General features: G+C 39.2%; 2 protein-coding genes across 2 annotated transcripts; both read right to left on the bottom strand.

The window, feature by feature from the left end:
• Positions 1-795: 795 nt before the first annotated feature.
• On the bottom strand, positions 796-12,218 carry LOC121899529 (probable E3 ubiquitin-protein ligase HERC6). The gene is made up of 23 exons (XM_042415412.1): positions 11,966-12,218; positions 10,866-11,016; positions 10,504-10,580; positions 9,598-9,825; positions 9,240-9,331; positions 9,024-9,151; positions 8,627-8,781; positions 8,177-8,232; positions 7,962-8,053; positions 7,785-7,844; positions 7,597-7,693; positions 7,309-7,489; positions 6,864-7,015; positions 6,227-6,346; positions 6,015-6,113; positions 5,685-5,864; positions 4,829-4,969; positions 4,126-4,292; positions 3,570-3,636; positions 3,391-3,461; positions 2,771-2,954; positions 1,806-1,908; positions 796-1,650 (listed from the first exon to the last, which is right to left on the bottom strand). Exons 1-23 carry the CDS (start codon positions 12,192-12,194, stop codon positions 1,430-1,432), a joined length of 3,051 nt encoding a protein of 1,016 aa, XP_042271346.1. The 5' UTR covers positions 12,195-12,218; the 3' UTR covers positions 796-1,429.
• A 594-nt stretch (positions 12,219-12,812) lies between these two features.
• On the bottom strand, positions 12,813-22,742 carry LOC121898945 (NACHT and WD repeat domain-containing protein 2-like). The gene is made up of 9 exons (XM_042414484.1): positions 22,662-22,742; positions 21,561-21,668; positions 20,048-20,245; positions 19,454-19,595; positions 19,184-19,338; positions 18,091-18,435; positions 17,759-17,860; positions 16,379-17,183; positions 12,813-16,287 (listed from the first exon to the last, which is right to left on the bottom strand). Exons 1-9 carry the CDS (start codon positions 22,740-22,742, stop codon positions 13,157-13,159), a joined length of 5,067 nt encoding a protein of 1,688 aa, XP_042270418.1. The 3' UTR covers positions 12,813-13,156.
• Positions 22,743-24,455: the final 1,713 nt, after the last annotated feature.

The following is a 24,455-nucleotide window of genomic DNA, read 5'->3' as shown; positions in this document are numbered from 1 at the left end:
TTAACTCTCAGTCAAACCAGGGCAGGTTTCACTTTCACTTAAATTAATTCAGGAACTTATTCAAAATTCAGGATCTTTGCATTGTCCTCAGATGAAACTTTGTTTTTATTGATGAACGCTAAAATGCTTATGTCAGTTAACTGAGGTGCCAATAAATAAGTTTTTTCCAAATGTTGTGACAAGTTCTCATTTAAATAGAAACAGTGCAGCTGCAGCATCGCATTAAGAAGGATTCATTCTATGTTGCAGGTAATTTAAACATTTTTTTCATGATTAAACATGAATGGACCACAGCCTTGACTGTCAAAGTACGTTGAAAGCAAACAACCTGTCAAATCACTGAAATGTTGACTGATATTGTTCAGGTAAATAAAGTCTGACAGATGGAGCTACTCGGGTGTGAGCTGTGTTTTATGCATCCATCGCTTTTCTAAAATGTGATTTCTTTTTTTTAATCTCTGAAAACTCCTCAAGCTGAATTTGCATAACAGAATCATAATTAACCAGTTATGGAGGAAAAGGAGGAACGAACCCTTGAGCACCGACAACTACGATTTAATCTTGTTATCATTTCTGTACGAGCCCTGATTTGTTCCAGTTTTTAAGTGAAATGTGTTTTAAATTTGATTTGGATATTAGACCTGCTGTTGGCTACAAAATCAAGAATAGTATTTTATAAAGTTCACATAAAGTTTATTAAGTTCTGTCCACTAAGGAGTGAAATAAACCAGGAATTAACCAGAGGATTGTGTTGACAGGTGGTAAGAACAACATATTTCATCCTGTGCATCAAAACATGATTTAAAATAATTTTATTTCCAACTTGATAATAAACTACAATATTGCAGAGAAGAACATTGAACAGGATTAACATGATATTAAGCTACAAATGGCAGTAAAATAGTGAATTTTCTGAATAATACACATTTTTGTATTGCTATCCTTCTTAAATGACAAACATATGAAGATTTAAGCTTGTATATAACTTTATAACTGTACTTAATGCTAGAAATGTCATGATGCAAAGTGTCAGTGAGTGAAATTATCATCTCAGTGCTACAGAAATCATCTGAATACTTAATAACTAATTTTCAAATGCAGGATTTCAGACTATTATTTCTTTTCTTGTTGTCTCTTTTCTCATACTTTCTACTTGTAATAGTTCATAACAGTTAAATTCCTCTAAACTGCACTCAATGTAAAAACTATAAACCAACAAGAATTCAAATGAAGGCAGTTATAATGAACACACCCCACACGCCCAGTTCCTAGTTAGAACTTAATTTACGACATTAAACTTTTGAAGAGTCTATATTTAGAAGGGAAAGTAAACATTACACTTGGCAGATTGTAGCGATAAAAATGTCCAAACTAACAGAAAATAAGGACTGTTTTTAAAATAGCCCTCACTTCCTCAGCCTGTGGTGTCTCATTTCTTTAAGAAGCCTCTGTTGTTATAAATAGCCCGAAGAAGCTTCTCACGCATTGTTCTCTCAACTGGGTATCTCTTGTAGATGGGCAGAAATAAAAGGCAATGGCAGGTGAGGGATTCTGGGAGGTGGATTTCAGTGGCATCGTTTAGGACAGCGACTCTCATCTTGATGCTCTCCATACCCAGGAAGGGGACACGATCGGAGCCTGTGAGGAACACTGAAGACAGAAGCAAGGAAGAGATAATGGTAAATGATCTGATAGGGTTATAAATGGAAGCATCTTTGATTAATTAAAGATAAAGATATTTTTTCTCTCCCTTAATTAAATCTGAAACTGCTAGAAAATCTCATAAACTGACACCTAATACTTACACAGGAATTTTTTCTTTTCCTCTGCTGTCAGTTTCTCAAACACCTCCCAGAAGGTCAGGATGTTCTGATGAGCAGCGTGATACTCGCCTTCATAAACTGTGTTCTAATTGGAAAAATAAAAAGAAACAAATATAAACAGAAATCTAATGAGGTTTCTGAGTTATAGGTTCATGCTTGTGGTTTTCCCAGTGACTTCAAACTAAAGTATATCATTTACAATTGCTGCAGAACAATTTCAAAAGCAAACCAAGTTTTACATTTGATTTCAGTTCAAATTTGTGCAGTAAAATAATCAGTATATATAGACTTTTAATTGTCTATGGACAGGCGATCATTCACCTAGCACGAAGTCATCAGTTTTATTGTTTGGTAGAGTTAAATTGTAATTTGTGTCTTCTTGTGATTGTAAAAATATATGAAACCACCAAAAAGCAATTCATTCTTGAGCTGTGCCATCAGAAGGTCAAACAAGAAAACATACAAGAAAGAAAATATGGACACTGAAAGTGATGATGTGAATTTGGAAGCTTCTTGCGTGAAATTAGCTGCTGTTTGGCAGCTGACTTACAAGTCTTGGATGACTTACCTACAAGCACTTAAACACACAAACACCAGGTTTTGAAATTGTTCCTGCTCACATCTCAGAACATAACTTCACTTCTCTCAAGTTTCAACTCTCTGTAAATCTTAAAACTTATGGTATGTATAAGAAAACTGTCAGGAGTAATGTAACATATACACATTTTATAGTTAATGGGGTTTTATGTGCTTATATTGAATCTTGTTTGGCATGAAGATGTTCTTTTTATGTCTTGTTTGTCTAACTATCCCCATTCTGAGCATCCATGTATGTAACAACAGAGTTCAGTGTCTATGTGATTTGTGCAGAACTCTATTTAGTTGCATTAAATTCTTCACTCTCTTCAAAGTTCAGAGGTCAAAACCTGTTGCAGTTTTCAACGGACCTGCTTGAAAACCTCCCAGTCGTAGTTTTCTTGTCCCACCATCACTGCTTGCAGCTCCTCCGGCTGGAAGAACTCCACCACGTCGATGTCACACACCTTGAAGAAGCCTCTCTTGAACTCTTCGAACACTCGCTCCACTGATTTGTTGAAGGCATAGTTGACATAAGCCTCTACAAACTCTTTCCTATTAAGAAAAAGAACTGTGTTATACAAGTTGCTTCAACCAAGTCCATCGCCTATAACACTGCAATGAACAGTATCACAGTATATCATTTCTCTTAAATCATGTAATCCAAGAGTAACTCCAAACTACAGGAAGTCTTTAATGAGAAAAAAAAACATTGTTGCATTTCCCTCTGTGGACTAAAGTGTGCATGTATGACAAGCAGGGATTTTAAAAAGTAACATGCAATATCCTCCCCAGAGTGATGTAATGTTATAGTTTTGAAGTAGTCATAAAGCATGAACAACTTTTGACAGCTAGATGGCAGCAAAAGCAAGATTAAGCCAACATCAGTATTGGTAATTTTGCATTTGACACCATTACACAGATGGATAAAATCCATGCTTTTGTGAGTGCTGTGCAGATTGTTACATACAGTTACTCTTCATAAACGTACTTGTTTGAATCCGTGAGAATTTTTCCAGGTTCTTTCGGATCAAGCTCAACTTTTTCACCAGCCCAAGGCACCTGTAAAGAATAATAACTATATGTAGACTGGAATACTGCAGCAACACACGTATGCGTTAGAGTAGTATGAAACAACACTGGCGATGGTCCCAACTGAGCTACACCTACAGTGAAAGAAGTGTCCATGTCTGCAAGCACATCAGGAGAGTAGTCCTCTAATATGCACCGCAAACACCTGAAGACAGAAGACAGTAAACATTTGAAAACAGACTTTTTATCAGAATTTATCAGACATATGCCTCTCTGATCTGACATAGGTTCAGGGTTTTTTTTGTTGTGGATTATTAAAAGGCCTCTCAAAGGTATTCATGTCAAACCTCTCGACACAGTGGGACATAGGCTTTGTTTCAAGGAGCCAAAAATGTTGGGAAACACAGTTTTGCATGATTAACTATATTAAGCACAACTTGCACATGCCACATTTAAAGTGTTTTGATTCAAAACTGTAAGGTAAGTGCCACAATTTATCATTATTTCCAGTCTACTTGAGGCATTAGATATAACATTTGGTGACAGAAGAATAACTGTAGATTCAAACATCAACCAAACCAATAATTTCCCTATTTTATATGAAAAGAGGCTAAAATATAGCCACATAAAGATACAGTATGTGCAAAAGCAAACTGCAAAGCAGGTCTGTGGTGCATTTTTAAACCCATCTTACTCTCCCGTTACAGGATCAAACTCCATCATGTCGTCCAGTGAGGGTTTGATATTGCGTAGCTTCTTGAAGAGAACCAGCGGGAAGGGCAGGCGGACAATGTTGTGGTTGTAGAGAGCCATGCCACACAGGACTCCAAACAGGAAGTAACTCTTCTCCTCCATTTTTGGCTTGGAGACAAATGAATAATAAAGATTTAGTATCAGTTAATAACCCTCTAGTTTTTCGTAGGAGGATGAGGTCAAATATATACAGCATGTGTTGCTTTAACTTTAACCACATCTCCAGCTGTTTTGAATAAAAGAGTAAAAACTGTTAAATGATGTAAGAACATTCATTAATGTGTGATAAAACGATATTTTCTTAACATCTGATTGCAGTTTTACAGCAATCATCACACTTGTACATCATATTCATATATATTAAAAGCATTTTGTAGCCACAAATAAGCTAATTCAATAGTGTCAGGATATATATAGAGGTAACAGTTTGAGGTTTACTGTGTCTTGAGGGATTTTATTTGTATAGCCCAATATCACAAATCACAAATTTGCCTCAGGGGGCTTTATAATCTGTACAACTTCCTCTTTCCTTAGGCCATTGATTCGAATAAGGAAAAAGTCCCTAAAAAAAACCTTTAATGGGGATAAAATGGAAGAAAGCTGTTTACAGGTCCATGTTTTTCTCTTTAAATAGCGAGTCTTACCCTGGGAGGGAACCAGGCCACAGTCTCCTTCTCGTTGTACATGATCAGGTCAGACTTTGGATCCATCAGCTCATCAAACAGGTGGAGGAAGAGGTCCTTTCTGTTGACCATCATCACCTTTCTGTCATCCACAAATTGCACCTAGGACCAAGAGAAAAATACATTTTTTTTCAATATCCTGCTGAAGCATCCTTAAGCACAAACTGCATTAGAATCCGCTCAGATTGTAAATGTCCTTTATGTAATGATGCAATGCTCAAAAGTTGTAGCCATTTTGTGTTTGGCTCTGTTTTCAAAGTAGCACATACTAAATAAATATCAGCTGAGTGCAAATGTGCCAATACATTTCTTCTCACCTGCCAACTAAAAATCTTTTAGTTGGCAATTTTGTAAATTTTCCACTTAAAAGGAATTATATGGCAATGGCCAAAAAAATCTTTGACTTCTTTAAATAAATGGGATGTGAAACCACATTTTTGTATGAACTAGTTGATCAAGCAAACTCTTACAAATTCATAATGACTTACTCTGGCAGCTCATTGTCACACAATCCTCTAGTTGCTATAATTGACAAGAAAAATTGACAATTTTTCTTCTTTGGTCAATAAAATTTCACATTATTTTAGTTCTCATTACAATAAAACAAACTTATTTTCTAATTGGTATTTGTATACTTCCTGGCAGTTACTTCTGCATATTCCTGCTGTCTAGTTACCTCCAATTTTAGCTTTAATTTTCACTGTATTTGGCAATTTGGCTTTACAACTTTACAGGAAGAAAATGATTTAATTTCTCTCTTATGAAGTGAATGAATGAATGAAACACTAGCTACCACATTTGGCCTCTGAACACTTACCAAAAGCTCCTTTTTGAAGGCGCAGTGGTCTGCTGCACCGAGCTGTCTGAAGGTGTCTTCCAGCAGGTGAGTTCGTCTCAGAGTTAGCTGGAAGACGGGGGCTGTAGCAGAGTGTAGAGACTGTGCCAACAATTCATCAGGCCACTCTAAAGCCAGATCATGAACGATACTGTGTGCTTTCTGTAATTACAAAACCCCTTTTTTAATCAAGAAAGCTGCAACTAGATGTAAACGCAATTTCAATATAATTAGACGGTGAAATGGATGTTTACATTTATGGATGCAGACCTTCATGTTTATGAACAATTTATTTGTCAATGCATACTATACCTTCATTATGAACGCAAAGACGTTAAAGACCGCCACCTTGCAAACCAGATTGAACAGGAACGGGTAGCGACAGAAGATGGCGGGTGTGTTGATGTCATCCTTAAAGAAAATATCAATAGTTTAAGAAAAAAGAAATTAAAAGTACCTCAGACATACAGTATAGTTTGCCTGAAACACTGCAGCATCATGTCTATTGTACTGTATGTTTTCACCTCCACTTTAGAGAGTTCCCACCAAAGAGTGATGTCCACCACCGGCTGCACATTTCCAATGATTTCCTCTACGTAAAAGGTGCTCAGTGGGACTTTGTAGGACTTTCCAGTTTTGTTTGCCTGTAAAAAAACATATATATATATTATATAAAAATAGTTACACAAGTACATAGACATAATTTTTTCATTCAGTAAGAGATAAATGCATTTATTACTTAATAGCCCATCAAGACCCCTTTGCCAGGCCTTCAATGGACAACATGCAGTTTTATCACCTTGAGCTCTGATAACTTGTGACAGGCATTAGTCAGTATTTATAGGCTAAACAATTAGCCAATTAATAAAATAGACGGATGTATTTTAAGTCACCATGTGACATAATTGAATGTATATACTTTAGAAAATGACAGACCTATGCTCAAGAAAATACCAGCATTTCTTCTTCGCTTTCTGAAAGGTTCAATACAATCAACTCTCTCTGAACCTTTTGGGGGGTTTTTTTGTTTTTTTTCAAAAATACATTAGGGGTCAAATTCTGTGTTTAGGAGTCCCATGGTGAAATTTTTGATTTCATATTTGATTACAAACTGGCAAACGTTTCATAGATTTGAGCCTGAAATAAAAACATAGTGCTGACTTTGTAGAGTAGTTTGAGGGCCTCCAGCAGATATCTGACTCCTGGGTTGTGAGTTTCCAAGAGACCGTTTTTCAGCATGAAACCCAGAGCTTTTTTGAACACCAAGATGTGCTTCATCAACATGGAGGATGTCAGGGAAGACCAAAAGGACCCTGCAGAAAAAAGAAAACATACGGTATATTCACACATCAGGTGAAGGAACACAAGATATTAAAGAGCAAAGTAGAGTCTGATTTATATAGTTTTATATTGGATAGGTTGTATCCAAAAGGAAATAGAACCTTTACATTAAAGTGAAAATTTGGAATAAAATAATAAATATCTACATATACTGAACAATTCTGTCATTGCTATATTCTATATAAAATGTCTAAATTTATGATGTTGGTCAATCCTGTACAGTAAACTTTGGACCAAAATAAAGTTTGATGGAGTTGTTGTTTACTTAGTGTTTTCTGAGTCTTCTCGCTCAGTTCTCCTATAATGACAGCCAAAGGCAGCACCCCTTTCATGACGTTAGAGTCCTCTTGAAGAAGGGGGCATGTCAGCAGAATCAGGATGACTTCTGGTGATTTTAGCTCATTCATCGAAGTCGCAAGCAAATCGATCAGGAAGTTTAGGTTCACCTGCATGGAAAACAGATTCATCAGATAACATGGCAATGTTTATGAATCATTTTTTGAAAAACATGATCTGAATGACATGTAAAGATCATTTAAAGGATGTTCTCAACTGTTTGTTTGATCCATGGTATTGCCAGGAGCTGGTCGAAAGCTTGGCTTGCAGCCTCGAGGTCCACAGTTAAGGCACCTGCTTCTGATGGAAGCCCACTGACAACAAAAATAAAGCAGAGCATTAAAATAATGACATAAACTACTAGAACATCACAAAAAGCAGCAAGCTAAAAGGAAAAGGACTCACTCTGCTTTTGTGAAACTCGCAACAAGACTTGAACTTGTGAGAAACATCGAGGAGATTTCTCTGTCGGATAAAGAGAGAAATGCATTGGGAGAGCCCTCTAAACCCTGCAGTTACTGTATATAAGACTGATATTTCATATGTGCATATGTACAATAACAAACAGTGATGAAAAAGGACCTCTTTGCCTCTGTGGTGCCTTGTTTCATTGACAGCCATTTTTTCAGTTTTGTCTCATCAAGCCGCCCAGTTGTCTGATGTTGCTCCAAGTTCTTAAAAGACAGAAATTAACTTTTGAGGCATGGGGACGATCCAAGTGAATATCAGTTTAGGTATTAGTGTTTTTCTGTGGAAATCAATAAAAACAATGGACGTCTAATGGTTTAACATATTACCTGTGTAGGTGAGGTGTAAGTGAAATTTGTATTCCACCCAGCAGCTATTTTCAAGCCTGTTAAGTCAAAGAAATGGAAAAAAAAATCAAATGTGTCATTCGGATCTGCCTGTCTTATAACGTTTAACATAAACCAATATGTGATAGAATGTCTACTTTTACAGAAAACATAAATGATAAAGGAGTTGTTTTGCAAATTTCGAGATACTCAAGTATTCATTAAATTGAAAATTCTACTCCCGACAGTCACTATCTGAGAATAAAACACCTTTAACTTAGAAAATTCATCCAATGACCAACATGTTACTGCTACTGAGGAGGCACCCTGCATCTCCTGAGATAATTACAGATTTTGGGAGAAATGTGAACAACATTGAAGATAGATCAACCCCAACCTGCCTTATTAAAATCAGCTAATCAACACATTGCACATTCATTCATTCATACATACCTGTGGGTACAGCTGCTGCACTGTCAGTGGTCCATGGAAGTTGTACTAGAGTAGGAGTCAGGCTGCCCTCTGCAAGTCCAGTCCCAATTTGACCTTTGACCCCATTGCCAAAAGCCCACAGCTGGCCTGAAGAGCCCAAAATCAGAGTGTGATGCCTGTAAAACATGAACCAATTAACCAAACCACTTATTTTAAAAAGAAACTTAAAATGATGTAAAACTATTCTACGAATTAATGAAATATTACAAGTATTTAGTCAAGTTTCTCAAGTTAAAGATTCTTGAAGTTATTGTAAACAATATATCATGATTGTGTCACTTCAAAAATGGCCAAATTAAGGGAAAATATCAGTTTTGGTGTTCATGTATAGTACAGTAAGCACAATCATTTTGTTTACCTGCCACATGCAACCTGTGAGGCCGGTCCATCCAGACCATCAACCAGTCTGGGTCTCACTTCATTCGCAGAGGAGTTGTGACCAAGCTGACCGTGGGCTCCCTCTCCAAAAGTGAAAACTTTGCCCTCCTAGGAATTACAGCATCACACAATAACATGAACTAAAGAGCGACACCATAGGTTGTAGCACCGTAGTCATTTGTTTGGAAACTGGTACCTTTGTTAACACTGCAGAGTGAGCCTCTCCACAGCTTATGAAGGAGACACCAAGAGGTCTGAGAGCAGGTACCATACAGATGTTGAACCTGCCTGTTCAAGATGATAAGAAATGAAAAAACAAGGGACAGTATGTTTAGTTCAAAATGATAATGAGTTTTTTGATATTTTAGATACCTATCGTCTCCTTAAAGTTCTACATAAGTACATAGTACATTGTGTGACACAATGATGTTCCATATTTAATATTAATTATATTTTTAATAATTAATTTAACTGTTTTTGTCAAGTGTTAAAATTGCAGCAGTCATGACTTTCTTTGCCTGTGTTGCCTGAGTTTGTGAGTGAATTATTTGTACCTTTCTCATCAACCCTGTTGAGCCCCAGCTGGCCGTCTTTATTTGCCCCGCAGCAGTACACCTGGCCTGAGAGTGTGAGGACCAGAGTGTGGGCCGCTCCGGCCGATATCTGGGTTACTGCTACGCCCATCAGGGCACGCACCAGGAGAGGTGTGTACTGCAGTGACACCGCCTTCCCCAGACCCAGCTGGCCGTGACTGTTTAAACCCCACGAGAAGACATCTCCTCCTGGACAGGAGGAAACAATGCAGAAAAATCATTCTATGCTACAGAAGTCATTACTTAAGTTAATTGATGGAATAATCTGCTAATTTGTCATATTCAGCAAACTAATTTGCACACACAGTACAATACAAGTGGTGTTAATCGGAAGCTTGTAAATTATGAAGCATATGGAGGAGTTGCAGTAGCCTCAAGAAAATGTGTTTCTCCTCAGCAGACACATTTATGATCATTATATAAATCTAATCAGACCATCTACTCTATTAGTCATCCACTCTACAACGAAACCTGTGGTGCAAGTTTTTTTTAATCTTGCACTTATCTTGAGATTATGCTCACAAAAATGTGTGAGCAAAATATGATCACAGGTTCCAAGTGTAATGTGTTATATGCTCTGAGTTTTTTGAATACAGTTTATTTTTCAAATATTTAACCAGGACAGTCTCATGGGATTGAAATATCTCTCAGCTGTCTGGTGCAGCAAGAATTGTTGAAGCTGAAATTGTTATTAACATTTAATTAATTACTATGTGCCTGAAGGGAAAACTGGATTTGGCACAGTGATATGGTGACATATGAGAATAAAAACACTACTACATTAAACATCAAGCTGTAAAACTAAAGAGTTTACACTGTTTCATGTAAACACACTGAGAGATGTCATCAAGGTGTTCAGTGTCTTACCTCTAGTCAAAGCCAGGGAGTGTGAGTTTCCACAAGCAACCTGAATCACCGGCACTGCTAGTGGCACAGGCACCTGACTGTATGTTCAGACAAGACAGGACAGGACAAGACAACAGATAATAACTAGGAGTAATAAATGCAAACAAAATAAAAAGTCAAGTAAATGGAATTCAATCAATATACATTATATTACATTATACAATACCTAGGCTATATACAATACATGAGATGATAATAGGTTAAACAATGGAAAAGAGAACAGAGTACCTTAAGATTACTTTTCTCTCATACATTTATTGTGTTTTAGTCAAAATGTTTCTCCATGTTGCTTTCAAGAACATATCTATAGAATGAGATCTTGCCTTGGTCTGTGACTGTTGTACATTGGATCCGTCCCTAGCTGGCCATCCTCTCCAGCCCCCCAGGAGTACATGTGTCCAGATGCACACACAGCCAGAGAGTGGTCCTGACCACAAGCAATCTTCACCACCTCACCCAGTCCCTGCACACGACCTTACACCAGATGACAGCACACAAACACACAAATGTCAAAAACACACATCTAGACAATACATTCAATGCAATACTGTAGTTATCAACTGGGTAAAGATGTGTTATAAGTTATATAATATCTGACAGACAAATACAAATGTAACCTTTAGCATGACAGGTTGGTGCCATGTGAAATTAGCTGCAGCTACAGCACTAAACTGCTTTTTATTGCATTAATAATCATAATTCCAATAATACACAACTGTACAGTAGCTATATAATAATACAAGACAAGAAAACAAGACGTAGGCTACACCATTCTGCACAATGAGTTCTTTCAGTACATTTTTACTGACAATACTTTTTACCAAATTTTACTTTTAATGCAAAGGATCTGAATTTATATGCTCGCTTTATTCTTCAATTTGATATTCAGTAATCAACAGCAAACTTCAAAATGTCGAATTTTCCCAACTGCACTTGAACCAAACGCACTTTAAAATGCAGCTTCTAGTTAACTTTCATTGTCTGGACTGACGAGAGAGAAACGAAACTGAAACAAATCTCACTTGATGAGCCTGCGTTATGTGTTTGTTTGTGTGTGTGGTGATGATTCATAACTTTGGATAGCAGCTGTAAACTCATTAGGCGCACAGCTAAGGGGAAACAACACCCTAGGAGTAAATTATTGATAAGACTTATGAAAAGGTACCAAACAAGTTCGATGATGCTATAAGTTAAAGCTAAGTTTACATGTTATGAGGAAAAAAGAAAAAAAAAAAGTTACATTAAACGTTATATAACGTTATTTAAGTTAGTGTAGTTAGGGTATTTTAGTTATATTGACTATTCAACTTAACAAAAATATAAAACATAATTATTATTATATTAGCTTACATGGATATTTCTTGTTATGTGAGCTACGCTGTTGCCTTATTATCATCATAACAAACTTATCATCATTACTTACCTGGCGTCCTTCCATCTCTATCACTATTTCGTCCAAGTTGTCCCTGTGAGTTTTGTCCACAGGATAAAACGTCCCCATCTCTTGTGAGGAATAAACTGTGTCGCTCCCCACAGCAGATGTCGGTGATGACACCGCGGACAGACCAGGACACGGGACTGTGGGCTGCCTTTGGACCGAACTGTCCACTGGAGCTGTCCCCCCAGCAGTACAGCTGCGCCATGATCTCCATCTGAACTGCACTGACGAGTTCACAAACTCTTTTTGTCAGCTGGTGCTGCCTTCAAGAGCTATCGGAGATGCCAGTGTCATCATCAGAAAAATGTATGAGAACCAAGTCATTCTGCTGCTGCTGCTGCGTGTGGAAGCTATGCGGTCGGAGCTTTAAATAAGTAACATAGTAAATACTTGTGTTACAGGGTAAAATTACCTCCGAGCAAGAGTAAGCAATTTACAACTAGTTGGATACCGGTATGGCTGGAGTATTCAAATTTACGAGCTTAACAGTGACTCGAAAGGCACCATGACAACAACCGTAATTATCATGAGAGGAGATGATATCTGTTATTTCGATGCCTTAAGAACAAATTTATGTGATAATTTTCGTGGTCAACAAAAGGCCAGTTTCTTTTCTTTTTTTTAAGTATAGACACGATATCCTCTGACATTTCTAAAAAAAAAATAAATAAATAAAAAAAAAAAAAGGATAAAGTAATTTTTAATCTTACTAATACAAAATGTAAAAAGTGACATTGCCTTTTAATACAAAATAAGAAATGAATCTGGTATTTACAACAACTTTATTTCATTTCAAATAAATGTGTCAACAATACAGTACATAAGGATCAGATACTGGTTTTGTTTTCACAGAAATGAAAGTCAGATAAATGTTGTGTTTGACTTTCTGCACAGGTGAATCATCATCATCATGACTCAGCAAGCTGAAACTTAAACAAATGATGATGCAGTTTTCAGACAGATGAGTTTTCTGGTTAAAAAACAGACCATCATGTGTCCCCCAGATCTGTTGGACATATAGACACATACAGTATGTTTATATCAGTCTATACAGTATATATATCTACAAATTAAACATCTCTGAGACATGTGCTTCACCTTTGTGTGGTATCAAACTAAAGTAAATATATACATACAGTATGCACTCCTTGTTCAAAAGTGTATTATATACAGTAGCTAAGGCCACATCATATTTGGGATGGCTAGAGGTAACCATCTGACTGGTTCCTTGTCAAAGTTGCATTCTCTCACCTGACCATTCAAATCATCCCTGCACCCGACCAACCCCTCCCCACTGATCATTACATCTAAGATAGAATACACACCCACAGACCCGTCCTCAAAACCCACAAACACACACTGTTGCTCACACATAACCAGAGTCGAGGGATTCTTAGACAGAAACACGCTCCCTATTCTTTCCCCGTCTGAGAGTCGTACCACTGTGAGGACAGGCCTCGCATGCAGGTGACAGACACAGCTTTTCTCCAGGCTGGTAGGATGGGATATATAGGCAGCAAAGCATCCACTTTTATCCAGGCAGGCTTTTATTATAGGACCCTCTACTTTAAAAGAGCACAGTCTGACCTGAGACAGGTCCAGCAGGGTGATGGCTCCATTATCAATGGACAGCAGTGCGTAGCTCCCATCGGAGGACATCTGGAAGACCTGTGGCTGACATTGAAATGTTTCAGGCAGCTCAAAGTGCCTGCACATTGTCTCCTCTGATACTTTCCAGGTGTATAATCCCCCTGAGGCCACCATAACCACCACAAAGTCTGGGTGCTCTGAAAGCGTGTGAAAAGCAACAACGTGCTCCGAGCTTTCCACACAGGAGAAACGCTTGCTGATCGTGCCCGACCACAGACTGGCAGCCAGCAGGTCTCCACGGCGACACCCAATAAGGAAAGTGCTCTCAGGCGACACCTGTGCGTCAGATAGGTGCATGTGAATGTTGCACACAATGCCCCCATTTGCCAGCTTCCAAACCCGAGACAGCCCTCTGTCAGAGATGCTCACCCCAAAGTTACTATTAGGCGTGATCAGGATGTCTGTAGCTCTGCTGCCACTGATTCGCAGGATATTCTGCCCTGTTTCTGTCACCCAAACGTAAATTTCTCCCGCTGAGAGCGTCACAAGGTGAATGGTATCCGGAGAAACCCGCAGCTTTTCCACAGGACCATCATGCTGGAAGTTAGCATGTGGAAAGCCTGTCTCTAAGCTCCATCCCCACACTGTCTCTGACCCATCAGTGGTGTAGAACCACTGCCCTGTTTGTTCCACCACCACTTCTTTCACTCCACGCTGCATTTTTGGAGCTGCACCCGCAGTGTATATCATCTCAGAGTCCCACACTAAGAGGCAGCCGTCATGGGTGACACATGTGACATCTGAGGCTATTTTGAGGAGTGTAAGAGGTTGCTTGTTTGTCTCTAAGGAGAGAACACACTCCCCTGTGCTGACCCTCCACACCAAAACCAGGGGACAGGTGTCTAGCAAAGCCAGAAAAAGGTGGCCATCCTGGGAGAGCACAGCTTGAATGAAGGCCCTACCCTGTGGAGCTAAGAACTGGTCCCACACCTCCCAGTCACATGTATCCCATATTGTAACCTGGTTATATTGACACACCAATAAAGTGTTGATTTCATCTGAGTAATCTGTGTTGAGCACGATATTAGGTTTACCCCCAGTAAAGCGTTCTTTGACTGGTCTGGGCGATTGTGTTTTGGCTGCCACATCCCACAGGGTTACATCCCCCGTGCTGTCAAGACATGCCATTTCCTGCTTATCTTCACACAGGATTATTGATACAACAGAACTGTGGTTTGAGTTTGAACAGATGCCAAGGAAACTGCCGCTGTCTGTGTCAAATATAGAAATGGTGCCTTCCTCCTGCCCACAGTACATGTAAGAGCCATTAACAGAGCAAACTACACAGGTCACACAGCTCTGACACTGGAAATGAGTCACGGTCTCACCAGAGGCCTCAAACACACTCACAGAGCTCGCACCTTTCCACCACACACACAACTTTTTCTGACATGCAACAAACCCCTTGATTTTTTTTTGTTTGCTTGATTCAGCAAATTCTGTTTTTAAAGGGTCCTTAACCTCCAGGAACATTTCTGGGCCCATCACATCCCACAAGAAAAGCTTGTTGCATTGAGTGGAAAGCAGCATAAAATGGCCGCTACTTTTCACCCCTGAAAACTTCACTTCCTCCTGCTCACATGTTAGCGATAGTTTAGCTACATCACACCCAGAGCCTTTCCATATCCATGCTGAACAATCATCCATGATCTCTGTGACAATCCCGCACTCAGTCGCAGCTACTTCGGTAACAGAAACCTCCCTGGCTCCAGCATCAAACTGCAAACACTGAATGGAGGCGACAGTGGAGGGAGCAGGAGAAAGCGCCACACCTAAACCGCTACCTCTGTTCCTCCTCTCCTCTCTGATCTCTCTGACATAACCTTTGAGTGCAGGAAACACCTCCAGACAAGGGAGGAGGCTCGTCTCCATCACTGTGAGCAGCTCCAGGGGTGAGCTCTGCAAGACGCAAGCCGAAGACGTCAGTATGCTCGCTAGGAGTGCTCTTTCTCTTGAAAAGGTGAATGTGGATGATCTCCTCTCCCTCTTCAACATGGCTACTAGATCCCCGAGGAGTCCAGCTCGAACCATAACCTGGTGAAACCCCAGTGACATTAGCAGCCCATGCTCCAACTCTTCCCACCTGTCACTTTCTTGCAAATGATGCGGCAATTCTACGACCTTCCTCAAGTTCACTCGGCCAACCTCTTTGGAGGAAGAAGTGAAGACAAATGGTTGGCTGGATGGCTGCCTGTCTGTGTACATTTTCATTGGGGCAGTAAGAAGTGGTTTAGCACTTCCACAGGCCCATCGGCCACTAAAATAATCCGCCATCTCTGAATGAATTTCACTCCTCGCCTCATGAGTGCCTAAATACCGCTTAGCCACAACTAGCCCAAAATGCCTGCTCACCCAGGACAAAACCTGTGACCCTGAAACTGTCCTCCGGATGAGAAAGTTCTTCAAATCTAAAAGAAGTTTCTCTACGTCTACTTGTGTGACCTTCTGATCCCGCTGAACACGCTCAGCCAGTATGTTGTCATTGCTGGACAAGAGATCGGTGAGCTCGGCCTCTGTGAGTCCAGCCCTGGAGAGGGTGAGGTAAGAGACGGCACGAGCCACGAGACCAGGACTATGTTTCTGCTTGAGGTGATCCAGCAGTGCAGAAATGGATGAATGGACACCATCGTGGAGAGACGACTCAGTAAGCTCTGAATCTGATGGATGGAAAAAGAAAAGAAGCAGAATAAGAGAAAAGCAAGGTGATTATATCTCCAAAAAGTGTTATTTAACTCTAATCAGTTATACCAGAGAGCCAGAGAGATGTGTGCATGTGCAGGAGGCGAGCATAGAGAGTCAGACAACAGGAAGCAAGCGCCTGGTTCACCAGCGCCTGCTGTCCTGATGTGACCTTCCTCCCTGAACTGCTCAGCAGCAATTCCAACATCTTCACACACTGTTTCCTGTCGGCCAACCCCAGCCGGACACACACATATCCTGACTTCTTCTCACTGCCCTCTGAAACACAGGGAGGTGGACTGCACTGTGGGTAATGTGCTTCGATGGCCTGCAGGACAGGAGTTCGGTTGGAGGAGACTGTCAGGATGAGTTTGACTGCGGGAGGAAGGGGGGAGGGTAGGCTGTCAATGATTTGCGCTGCAAAGTTATTTCCGATCTGATCCAAGCCATCAAGGATCAGAACTAAAGGCTGCTTAGCAGAAGGCAGGAGGGAGAGGGAGAGGGAGAGATGTTTTTTAAGCTCAGATAGACTAACATCAGGTTTTAAGACGACATGTTTGGGGTCTGCAAGGTCTGGGCAGGGCATAGTATTAAGGTTTAGGTTATTGTCAGAAACCTCGGTGCTGGATTCATGGTGAGGATCCAGGTTAGCTGTAGGAGTGCAGTTGGAATTTTTGTCTCTTTGGTTACTAATATAGTTAGGATCGTCAGGGTCGGTGCCAATGTAGAAGTTTGTACCCCACGTAGAGGAAAAGTAGTGAGTGGTGATTTGATAATAAAGGCTGGACAACAGGTGATTTGGAGAAGGGTTGATTGACAAGTTGGTCAAATAAGTGATCACCACAGGGTTGTTGTCTTGTAGCCAAGACTTAATCTGTAGAGAGAGAAAAAACACACACACATATAGTCAGGACCATGTAGTACAGACTCTGTAGCACCATATTACAGTACAAATGTCTCGTTAGCATTGTGTTGCCCTTAGGTTTGTTTTTAACTGTTTATTTGTTGATGAACTTGTCTTATTTTTGAACCCTTTTACATTTGGAATATATGATTTAGTCATATGGGTCATTTCTCTTGATAAAGCTACTAGACACTAGAACCAAACTCCTCTTGTTGCCTCTATATTAAATCTCTTTAAGTCCTTTAAAGTGCTTCCAGGCAGAAAAAAATCAATTGAATTCACAAATGAGTAGAGTGAGCACTGAGAAACATTCTTCTTTTTAAGTAGACTGCTGCTCGATCGATTTAATAAAATGAAAATTGCAACAAAAAAAAACATTTATGAGTGCCCATCATACTTAGTTGTGAATACTTATTTCTGGCATTTCTTTTATTGTCTCCTGAAAAGGGGGAGTTGAGGGGAGTTAATGCATATTGGCATTTTAATACACCTTGAAACATCTGTCAATATATTGAGTTTCATAATTCACTTGTCATTCCAGCTACCTGTTGAGCACAGTGTGCCAGCAGTACTGTCTTCCCTGCACACGGTCCTCCCGTGACCACTAGCGGGCGCTGTTGGTCGCTCTGCTCCACATACGCTTTAATCTACAACCAATGAAAAGTAAACTCCAGTGATGTTATATTGCAACTCAACTTTTTGGCATTGAGGTTCATCAGAATTTCACAACACAGAGAAAATGAGAAAATATCTATAATGTGTGTTTAAAGTACGCACAAACAGCAGATCTGATTTATTAAGGGACAAAAGAGATCATATCTACAGATTTAATCTTTTGTCATTGGAAACCCTTCAAAAAAAAACCCTTCATCCTGACCTCTTCCTCTTCTGGGCGTATGACGTCATAAAATCTTGACAGGATGGTACAAAGTTCCTCCTGCTCGGCCTTCTCTCGAGCCAAAGCGTCACCCAGGTGAGAGTCTCCACTGGTCTCTGAGACGTTTGAGCTGCCAATCAACTGCACCATGTCAGAAAACACCTGCTGGCAGAGAGACTCAGTGAAGCCCCGCCTCCTGGCTGTGGTGTAACCGTGGCGACGGTCACACTCTGTGGTGATGGTGTAGACCAGAAGCCGGCAGGAGGTGATGAGGCCACGAAGGAAGCTATCACACATCTCTGATAGTAATTCTTCCTCAGAGGGTTTTGTACTTCCAGGGTCTGCCTGAAAATACAGAGAGGACACTTTCTGTGGCACGTTTGATACATCCTACATCTCAAGTAAACGAAGATAGTATTTTATATTCTGCTACCTCTGATATTCTACAAAAGCGAACAATCACATCTATAAAACATGAAACGACTGGTTTTATGCGAGCAAAGTCTATAAGATGCAGATATATGAGAAAGACATTTCAGATAGTCCACAAAATCATGTTTTTGTCAGAAACTCATCATAAAAATGAACTTAAATAAAAGTCAAAGAGCACTTATTTTGCACATACTCTTTATTAATGGAAGCATGATGATGATGTTATGCTTCTTTTGTCATATTTACATGAATCTTATTCTTGATGTCTGTTCATAGATGTTTATAGAGGTGATTCATAAACTACAGTTAACAAAAATGTCATGCATCTCATTATGATTTTGACCTGTCTCGTTATAAACATGTGTGCACTTGCTCCTTCTGTAACGAAAACTGGGTTTCTGACATGCAAAAGTACCCAAATATTCAGCTGTATTTTTTTTTCCAAAATGGAGAATATAAGAATATTGGTGTTGTATCACTTAATTCAGGAATCATTTTCAAAACTTAAAGATTAAAGTTTGTCTTGCTCTGGACGCAGTAAACGTATTTTTCTCTATGACTCACACCACTCTGTATGTGAATGAAAGAGTATTATGATACTTCTTCTGTTGTAGGATATAACATGTGTTCAGTAGTTCATGACTAAATGATGGAGTCTCACCTCTGCCTCTGACTGCGGCTGCAGTTTTGAACTCATCTGTCCCTTCGCTTGCTCGCCTTTGGCGTTGACAACCTTGTGAATGTAAACCACGCAGCGTCTGATGATGTCACTACGAGGATGACCCTCCAGAGCAAATCGCAGATCTGCATCCAGGGCTGGAGAGAGGCAGCAAAACACACTTTATTCATTATACTTGAACACAGAGCAAACACACATATAAACACACAGACATATTATAGCTCACACAGACATTAAAACATATTAGCTCACCTGATCTATAATATCTGTGAGCTTTCTCTGCAGTCAGAAGACCACTGTGGACACACAGAGTCACAGTGGTCTGCAACACCTTCCTCAACTCTTCTTCTTTATCCTCCATCTTGTTCTCCTCTTCCTCTTTAACATCTGCCTGCTGAACAGAAAAACAGTCAGATATATTTTAGAAAATAGCACCACAGTTTCATAAGTATGATCAAAAATAAAGAGAAGAGGGATAATTATTATTTAACATACTCTATGGAAATATTGATATACAGGATATAAACACGTGATGACATCCAGGATTATTAAATATTTAGAATATTAAATGATATATTTTAATATTATATGGTCTCATATGGAAATAAATACTTAAAGAGAGCATTATTTGTGTAGAAATGTTTATATTATAACATATTTTAAGACAATTATTCATAAAAACCAACCCATCAATCTTTTTTACTCACATTTAATTAGCAGCTGTACTTGGACAAACCTACTCCTGTTTCCTTAACAAGCAGATCTGAATTATGATTTAGTCTGACAGTAAATACCGTAACTGAATGAATAGATCAATGGTGTATTTCTGAGGTTCAGAGTAATTACCTGAGGACAGCAGGTGTGTCTGTGTGGAGGTGTCAGGCAGTAGGACGCAGGGATGCTGTTCTCGTCCCTTTTGTAAACTCTCTCCAGCTCCTGGGTGCTGATGCCCGCCTGCTGGCTCTCCTGCAACAGCAGCTGGTACTCTGACACCTCCACCTGGGCAGGCAGGCTGGCTTTGCCATACTGATGTCCGATCAGAGCCTGCAGCACCGCCATGTGGACACAGAGGGAACAGCAGCACAGGATGCATTTGTACTGTGTTTATGGATGAATGAAGCTTGGCAGCAACTCATTGTTCTTCTTTGATGGAAATGAATGTGACATTACAAATTAATACATGACTGATGAAGTGCAGGGGCTGCATGCAAAACAGGAACACCTGTGTAGTCTAATGGAGTCTTATCTTCAACTGTAGACTGTGCCAGAGAGGTGTTGATTGAATTTTTAAGTCATACTTTGTAATGTCCTTTGAATTTAATTGTTTGACTTTTAAAGATTAGAATTAGGAATTCAGTCTGGTCAAATGTGTCTTTTTCTTTTAATCAAGATAGTGATTCAATGAGTAAACTGACAAATAGGTATCTGAGTGTCTACCTTCTGAGAGCTGGTCAAATTTAAGAAACGCCAGGAGAAACACAAAGTCTTGATTGAGGCCACAAGCTCAAATATCTACATTGTTGTTGTGGTGATGAAACCTGTGACTTTCCAGTTACAACATAGTCTGTCCGACCCCCAGATACTACAGATAAATCTGCACAGATAATACTAAAAACCTCAAGATTGAATTGATTTAACAGCAGCTGTTAGTAAATGTAACTTTATAGTAAAGATTTTAACCACTACGATTCTCCTGTAGAGCCTGGTATATGTTGTTCTCATCATTACATTAAAGGACAGGTTCACAATTTTTCAAGTCTGTCTTAAAACAACAGTCAGGTGCCCAAATGAACACTGAAAGAGGTTTTGGCCTCTGTAATCATTCCTCTCGTTCATACTGATCATTGGAAGATCTCCAAATGTGCTTTCAATGTTAGTGATGGAAGACAAAATCTAAAGGCCTTATTTTGAGCAAAAATGTATTAAAAATTGTATCTGAAGATAATACGAGGCTTCAACAATCTGAGTTAGTCACATATCTTTCACAGTTACAGCCTTTCCAGTGTACAATTCCCACTTTGTGTCTTAACGGACAGTGTTTTCCTGTTGAGCTGCAGCGGAAGGATCCTAACAAAAAGAGGGAATTTAGCTCTACAAAGAATGTAACTTTGAAATATTGACTTGATTTGACTAATTTAGACAGCTGAAGCCTCATATTAACTTCAAATAAACTTTTAAATACATTTTTGCACAGAGGAAAAGTGCATTATGAAGGGATCTTTTAATGGTGAGTATGAACAAGAGGAATGATTGTAGCAAGAAAAAAAATGTATCAGTGTTTATTTGGGCACCCGACTGTTGTTTTAGGACAGACTTGAAAAATTGTGAACCTGTCCTTTAATCTTGGAGATTTATTTACCAGTAAAAAAGGTCCAGCAGAGCTCTCTCTGCATTCTTTTATCAGCTGCTGTCTGGTGTTTTCATCTGGCCAACGACTGGGATCACTGGATTCATACGGGTCTATCACCTGCAGACAGACACACACAAACACACACACAGTGAGATGTAATAACAAGTCATGGCTCAGTATCATTCTCTTCCATCTTTCTAAATACACATGCTGCTGAATAGAGATGGCACAATGTGCTGGTTGAACTGCCCCTGAGGTGATTAAATACACAAACATACACACACACAAAAGGACACAAATGGACACACAACACACAGAGTCGCTTTACATCTGCTCGTCTTTTTTCTTCCTCTTTTTTTCTCAAATTGGAAAAGTTGATGAGAATTGACTATCTCTACAGTAATGGCCTTGGGGGGATGGTGTGAAAGAGTAAAACACACACACACACACACACACACACACACGGACATTATGGATGAAATAACTTCCATGCATCGGGTAGTCACTCAATTTTATTTCTTTGTAAATTCAATAGTTGTTTTTTAATGGACAAAATATTTTTTTAAATTAATTTAATGTCTGGGATAATTGACAGATTCATTCAGAATGACAATAATGGTTAGTTGCAGACATAAATTGAGATCATGCAAATATCTGCTTTTGATTCAGACTCTGTATTCATAGAAGCAAAAAAACACACACAAGCACAAAATTGACTTTAAAAAGCAGCAGACTTTTCAGCCACTAGATCAAGTGAAAAGGTGAGTGGTGCCACCAGTACCCTATTTCAGGAACATATCACTGTTAATAGAATGCAACTTAATGCCTGTAACTTGACTTTCTGCCACAGATTTGATGTGAAGTTATAATCTTTCTTTTCCCCATCGAGGAAGATACAGTAACAATGTTTTCTCCACTGGACCTTAGTTAAACATCACCTCCACCTCTCTGACAGTCATTAATAGCACCAGGAGTTAGGATGACATTAAAAAATAGTACTTTCCTAAGTGCAACATCCAATCATGCACACAATTGCAAGATGATGGAAGCTATAATTGACTTTTTTTTCTATGCAGGGAGCAGTATTTACTAAATTTTATGTTTACTCACCCTGATGTCCACTCCCAGTGTGTGTCTGCATCGCTCTCTAAGTTCAGGGAATACACTCTCTCTCAGAGCTCTGCGCTCCATCACGCTATCTATACAGAGCATAAACACACAAGATACTCATCTATTCACAAACACAAAGCACAAACATTATCTGCCTTTAAAAAACCTGAACATTCTGCTGATACTTAAGTTTCATGAACATACCCTCTGGGTTGGAGCACAGATAAAGTTTCACACAGGACGACCTGCATCTGGAATTAGAAGATCGGTCCGTTTTTTTTCCTCTGGAGCACATGCCTGATCAGTAGGTATCGTTTAAAAAATAAGTTTAAAAGGAAGTTTTCATGGGCCAAATTAAAGGTTCACAGTTGCTGTCTCTCCTCCGGCTTGTGTTTCTCTTTTTCCCTCTCGCTGCACTCAGGAAATTCTGGCCCCGGGTGTTTATAGAGTGTGTTATCATGATCACACCCACTACTAGTGACTGGAACGTCTACACAACACACACACACACACACATGCATTAGTCAATCACATAAATTCTCACTTGTGTACATAATACTCAAGTTTGTAGGACAGGTGCACACTCACACAAATAAACACATGATTAAGTTACAAGAAGGCACCATCACACACACACACACACACACACACACACACACACATTAACAGACCCACAGCACAGAGACAATTTCCCATATTTTTTTATTAATTAACATTTGTACACAATAAATACAAACTTTGTTTTTTTTTGTACAGCCAATAATAATATGCAGAAAGACTTTTGCACCTGTTCTCATTATTGTCACCATGGCAACAGTCTGTGAAGAGAGAGAAGGCCAGTTGCTCCATCACATCGTTAATAATAGCAGCTGTGCAGCTGCTCCAAATCGAAGGATGAATAAAAAAAAAAAAAAAAAATAGAATTATATAATACATAAAAACCAAAAACAGGCTCATACCAAACAATTAAACACTGTAGCGGACCAAAAGGACTGTTAAAAAAGGGAAAATAATCCTGTCACAAATTTTATATTTGATAGACTGATTGAGCACTTATGATGGGAAGTTCTGTTGTAAACCATAAACTTCAAAACAAGTTTGAAAGCCATTAAAAATGAAGATCTCAGAGAGATCAAGGAGAGGCTGCTGTTCAAGTCGCCTTTTTACCACACTATCACAAGTCAACGCCACTTCCAACAGCAGCAGAGGAGCAGAGGTTTGGATCTGAAACTGTAACTAATTCCAGTCCAGCATGCTTAACGTTGTTATGTGTGGATGCTACACAAACTGTTATGTTTCTAAAAGCTGATGCAAAAAAAAAAAAAAGTGATTATTTTGTATTTTCTTCATTTCTTGCATCACTTTTCTCTGTCTAACATAATTTACCTCCACCTTGCACAGAGGAAACAAATCAGTTTGATCCCAGATGAGGACTTTAGAGGGTTTACTGTAAAGCTGTGTCCCAACTCCATACTACTACAGAATGTACTTTTTGCAGTTAGTATGCAATGAATTAAATGTAATGTGCACTTTTATATTGAGGGGTAGTGAAACAAAATGTGCAGCTACAAACACCTTTAAACTCAAAGATAAAGCAACACAGATTTAATCTTGTGTGTCTGGAGCCGTCTCACCACTGTGAACAATTAGTTTTAATTGTCTCCAGCACCCTCAAAAATTGAGCGAATTTAGCATCGATACTGAAATCTTTGTAATTTATTCAGCTTGAATACTCAAAGAGCTCAAAACCTGGCGAGAATAAATATGTAGTAAGGAACTGGGCCACATCTTCAG

This window comes from Thunnus maccoyii, chromosome 6 (assembly GCF_910596095.1).
Source record: "Thunnus maccoyii chromosome 6, fThuMac1.1, whole genome shotgun sequence".
NCBI lineage: Eukaryota > Metazoa > Chordata > Actinopteri > Scombriformes > Scombridae > Thunnus > Thunnus maccoyii.
The sequence above is the reverse complement of the archived record's forward strand: the minus strand, read 5'-3'. Positions and strand labels throughout refer to the sequence as shown.

Bases quoted from the DNA above. Each gene is read 5' to 3' on its own strand.
- LOC121899529 (XM_042415412.1), bottom strand. From the start codon at position 12,194: ATGGAGATCATGGCGCAGCTGTACTGCTGGGGGGACAGCTCCAGTGGA. The intron at 7,490-7,596 runs GTTGAGAACATC...TTTTCCATGCAG, and splicing joins TACCATGGATCAAACAAACA to GTGAACCTAAACTTCCTGAT. The intron at 4,970-5,684 runs GTAAGTGTTCAG...TCTTGGTCCTAG, and splicing joins CCTTCAAAAAGGAGCTTTTG to GTGCAATTTGTGGATGACAG.
- LOC121898945 (XM_042414484.1), bottom strand. From the start codon at position 22,742: ATGGAGCGCAGAGCTCTGAGAGAGAGTGTATTCCCTGAACTTAGAGAG. The intron at 17,861-18,090 runs GTCAGGATGAAG...CATTGGTTGTAG, and splicing joins TACGCCCAGAAGAGGAAGAG to ATTAAAGCGTATGTGGAGCA. The intron at 16,288-16,378 runs GTATAACTGATT...TCCATCCATCAG, and splicing joins CACATCTCTCTGGCTCTCTG to ATTCAGAGCTTACTGAGTCG.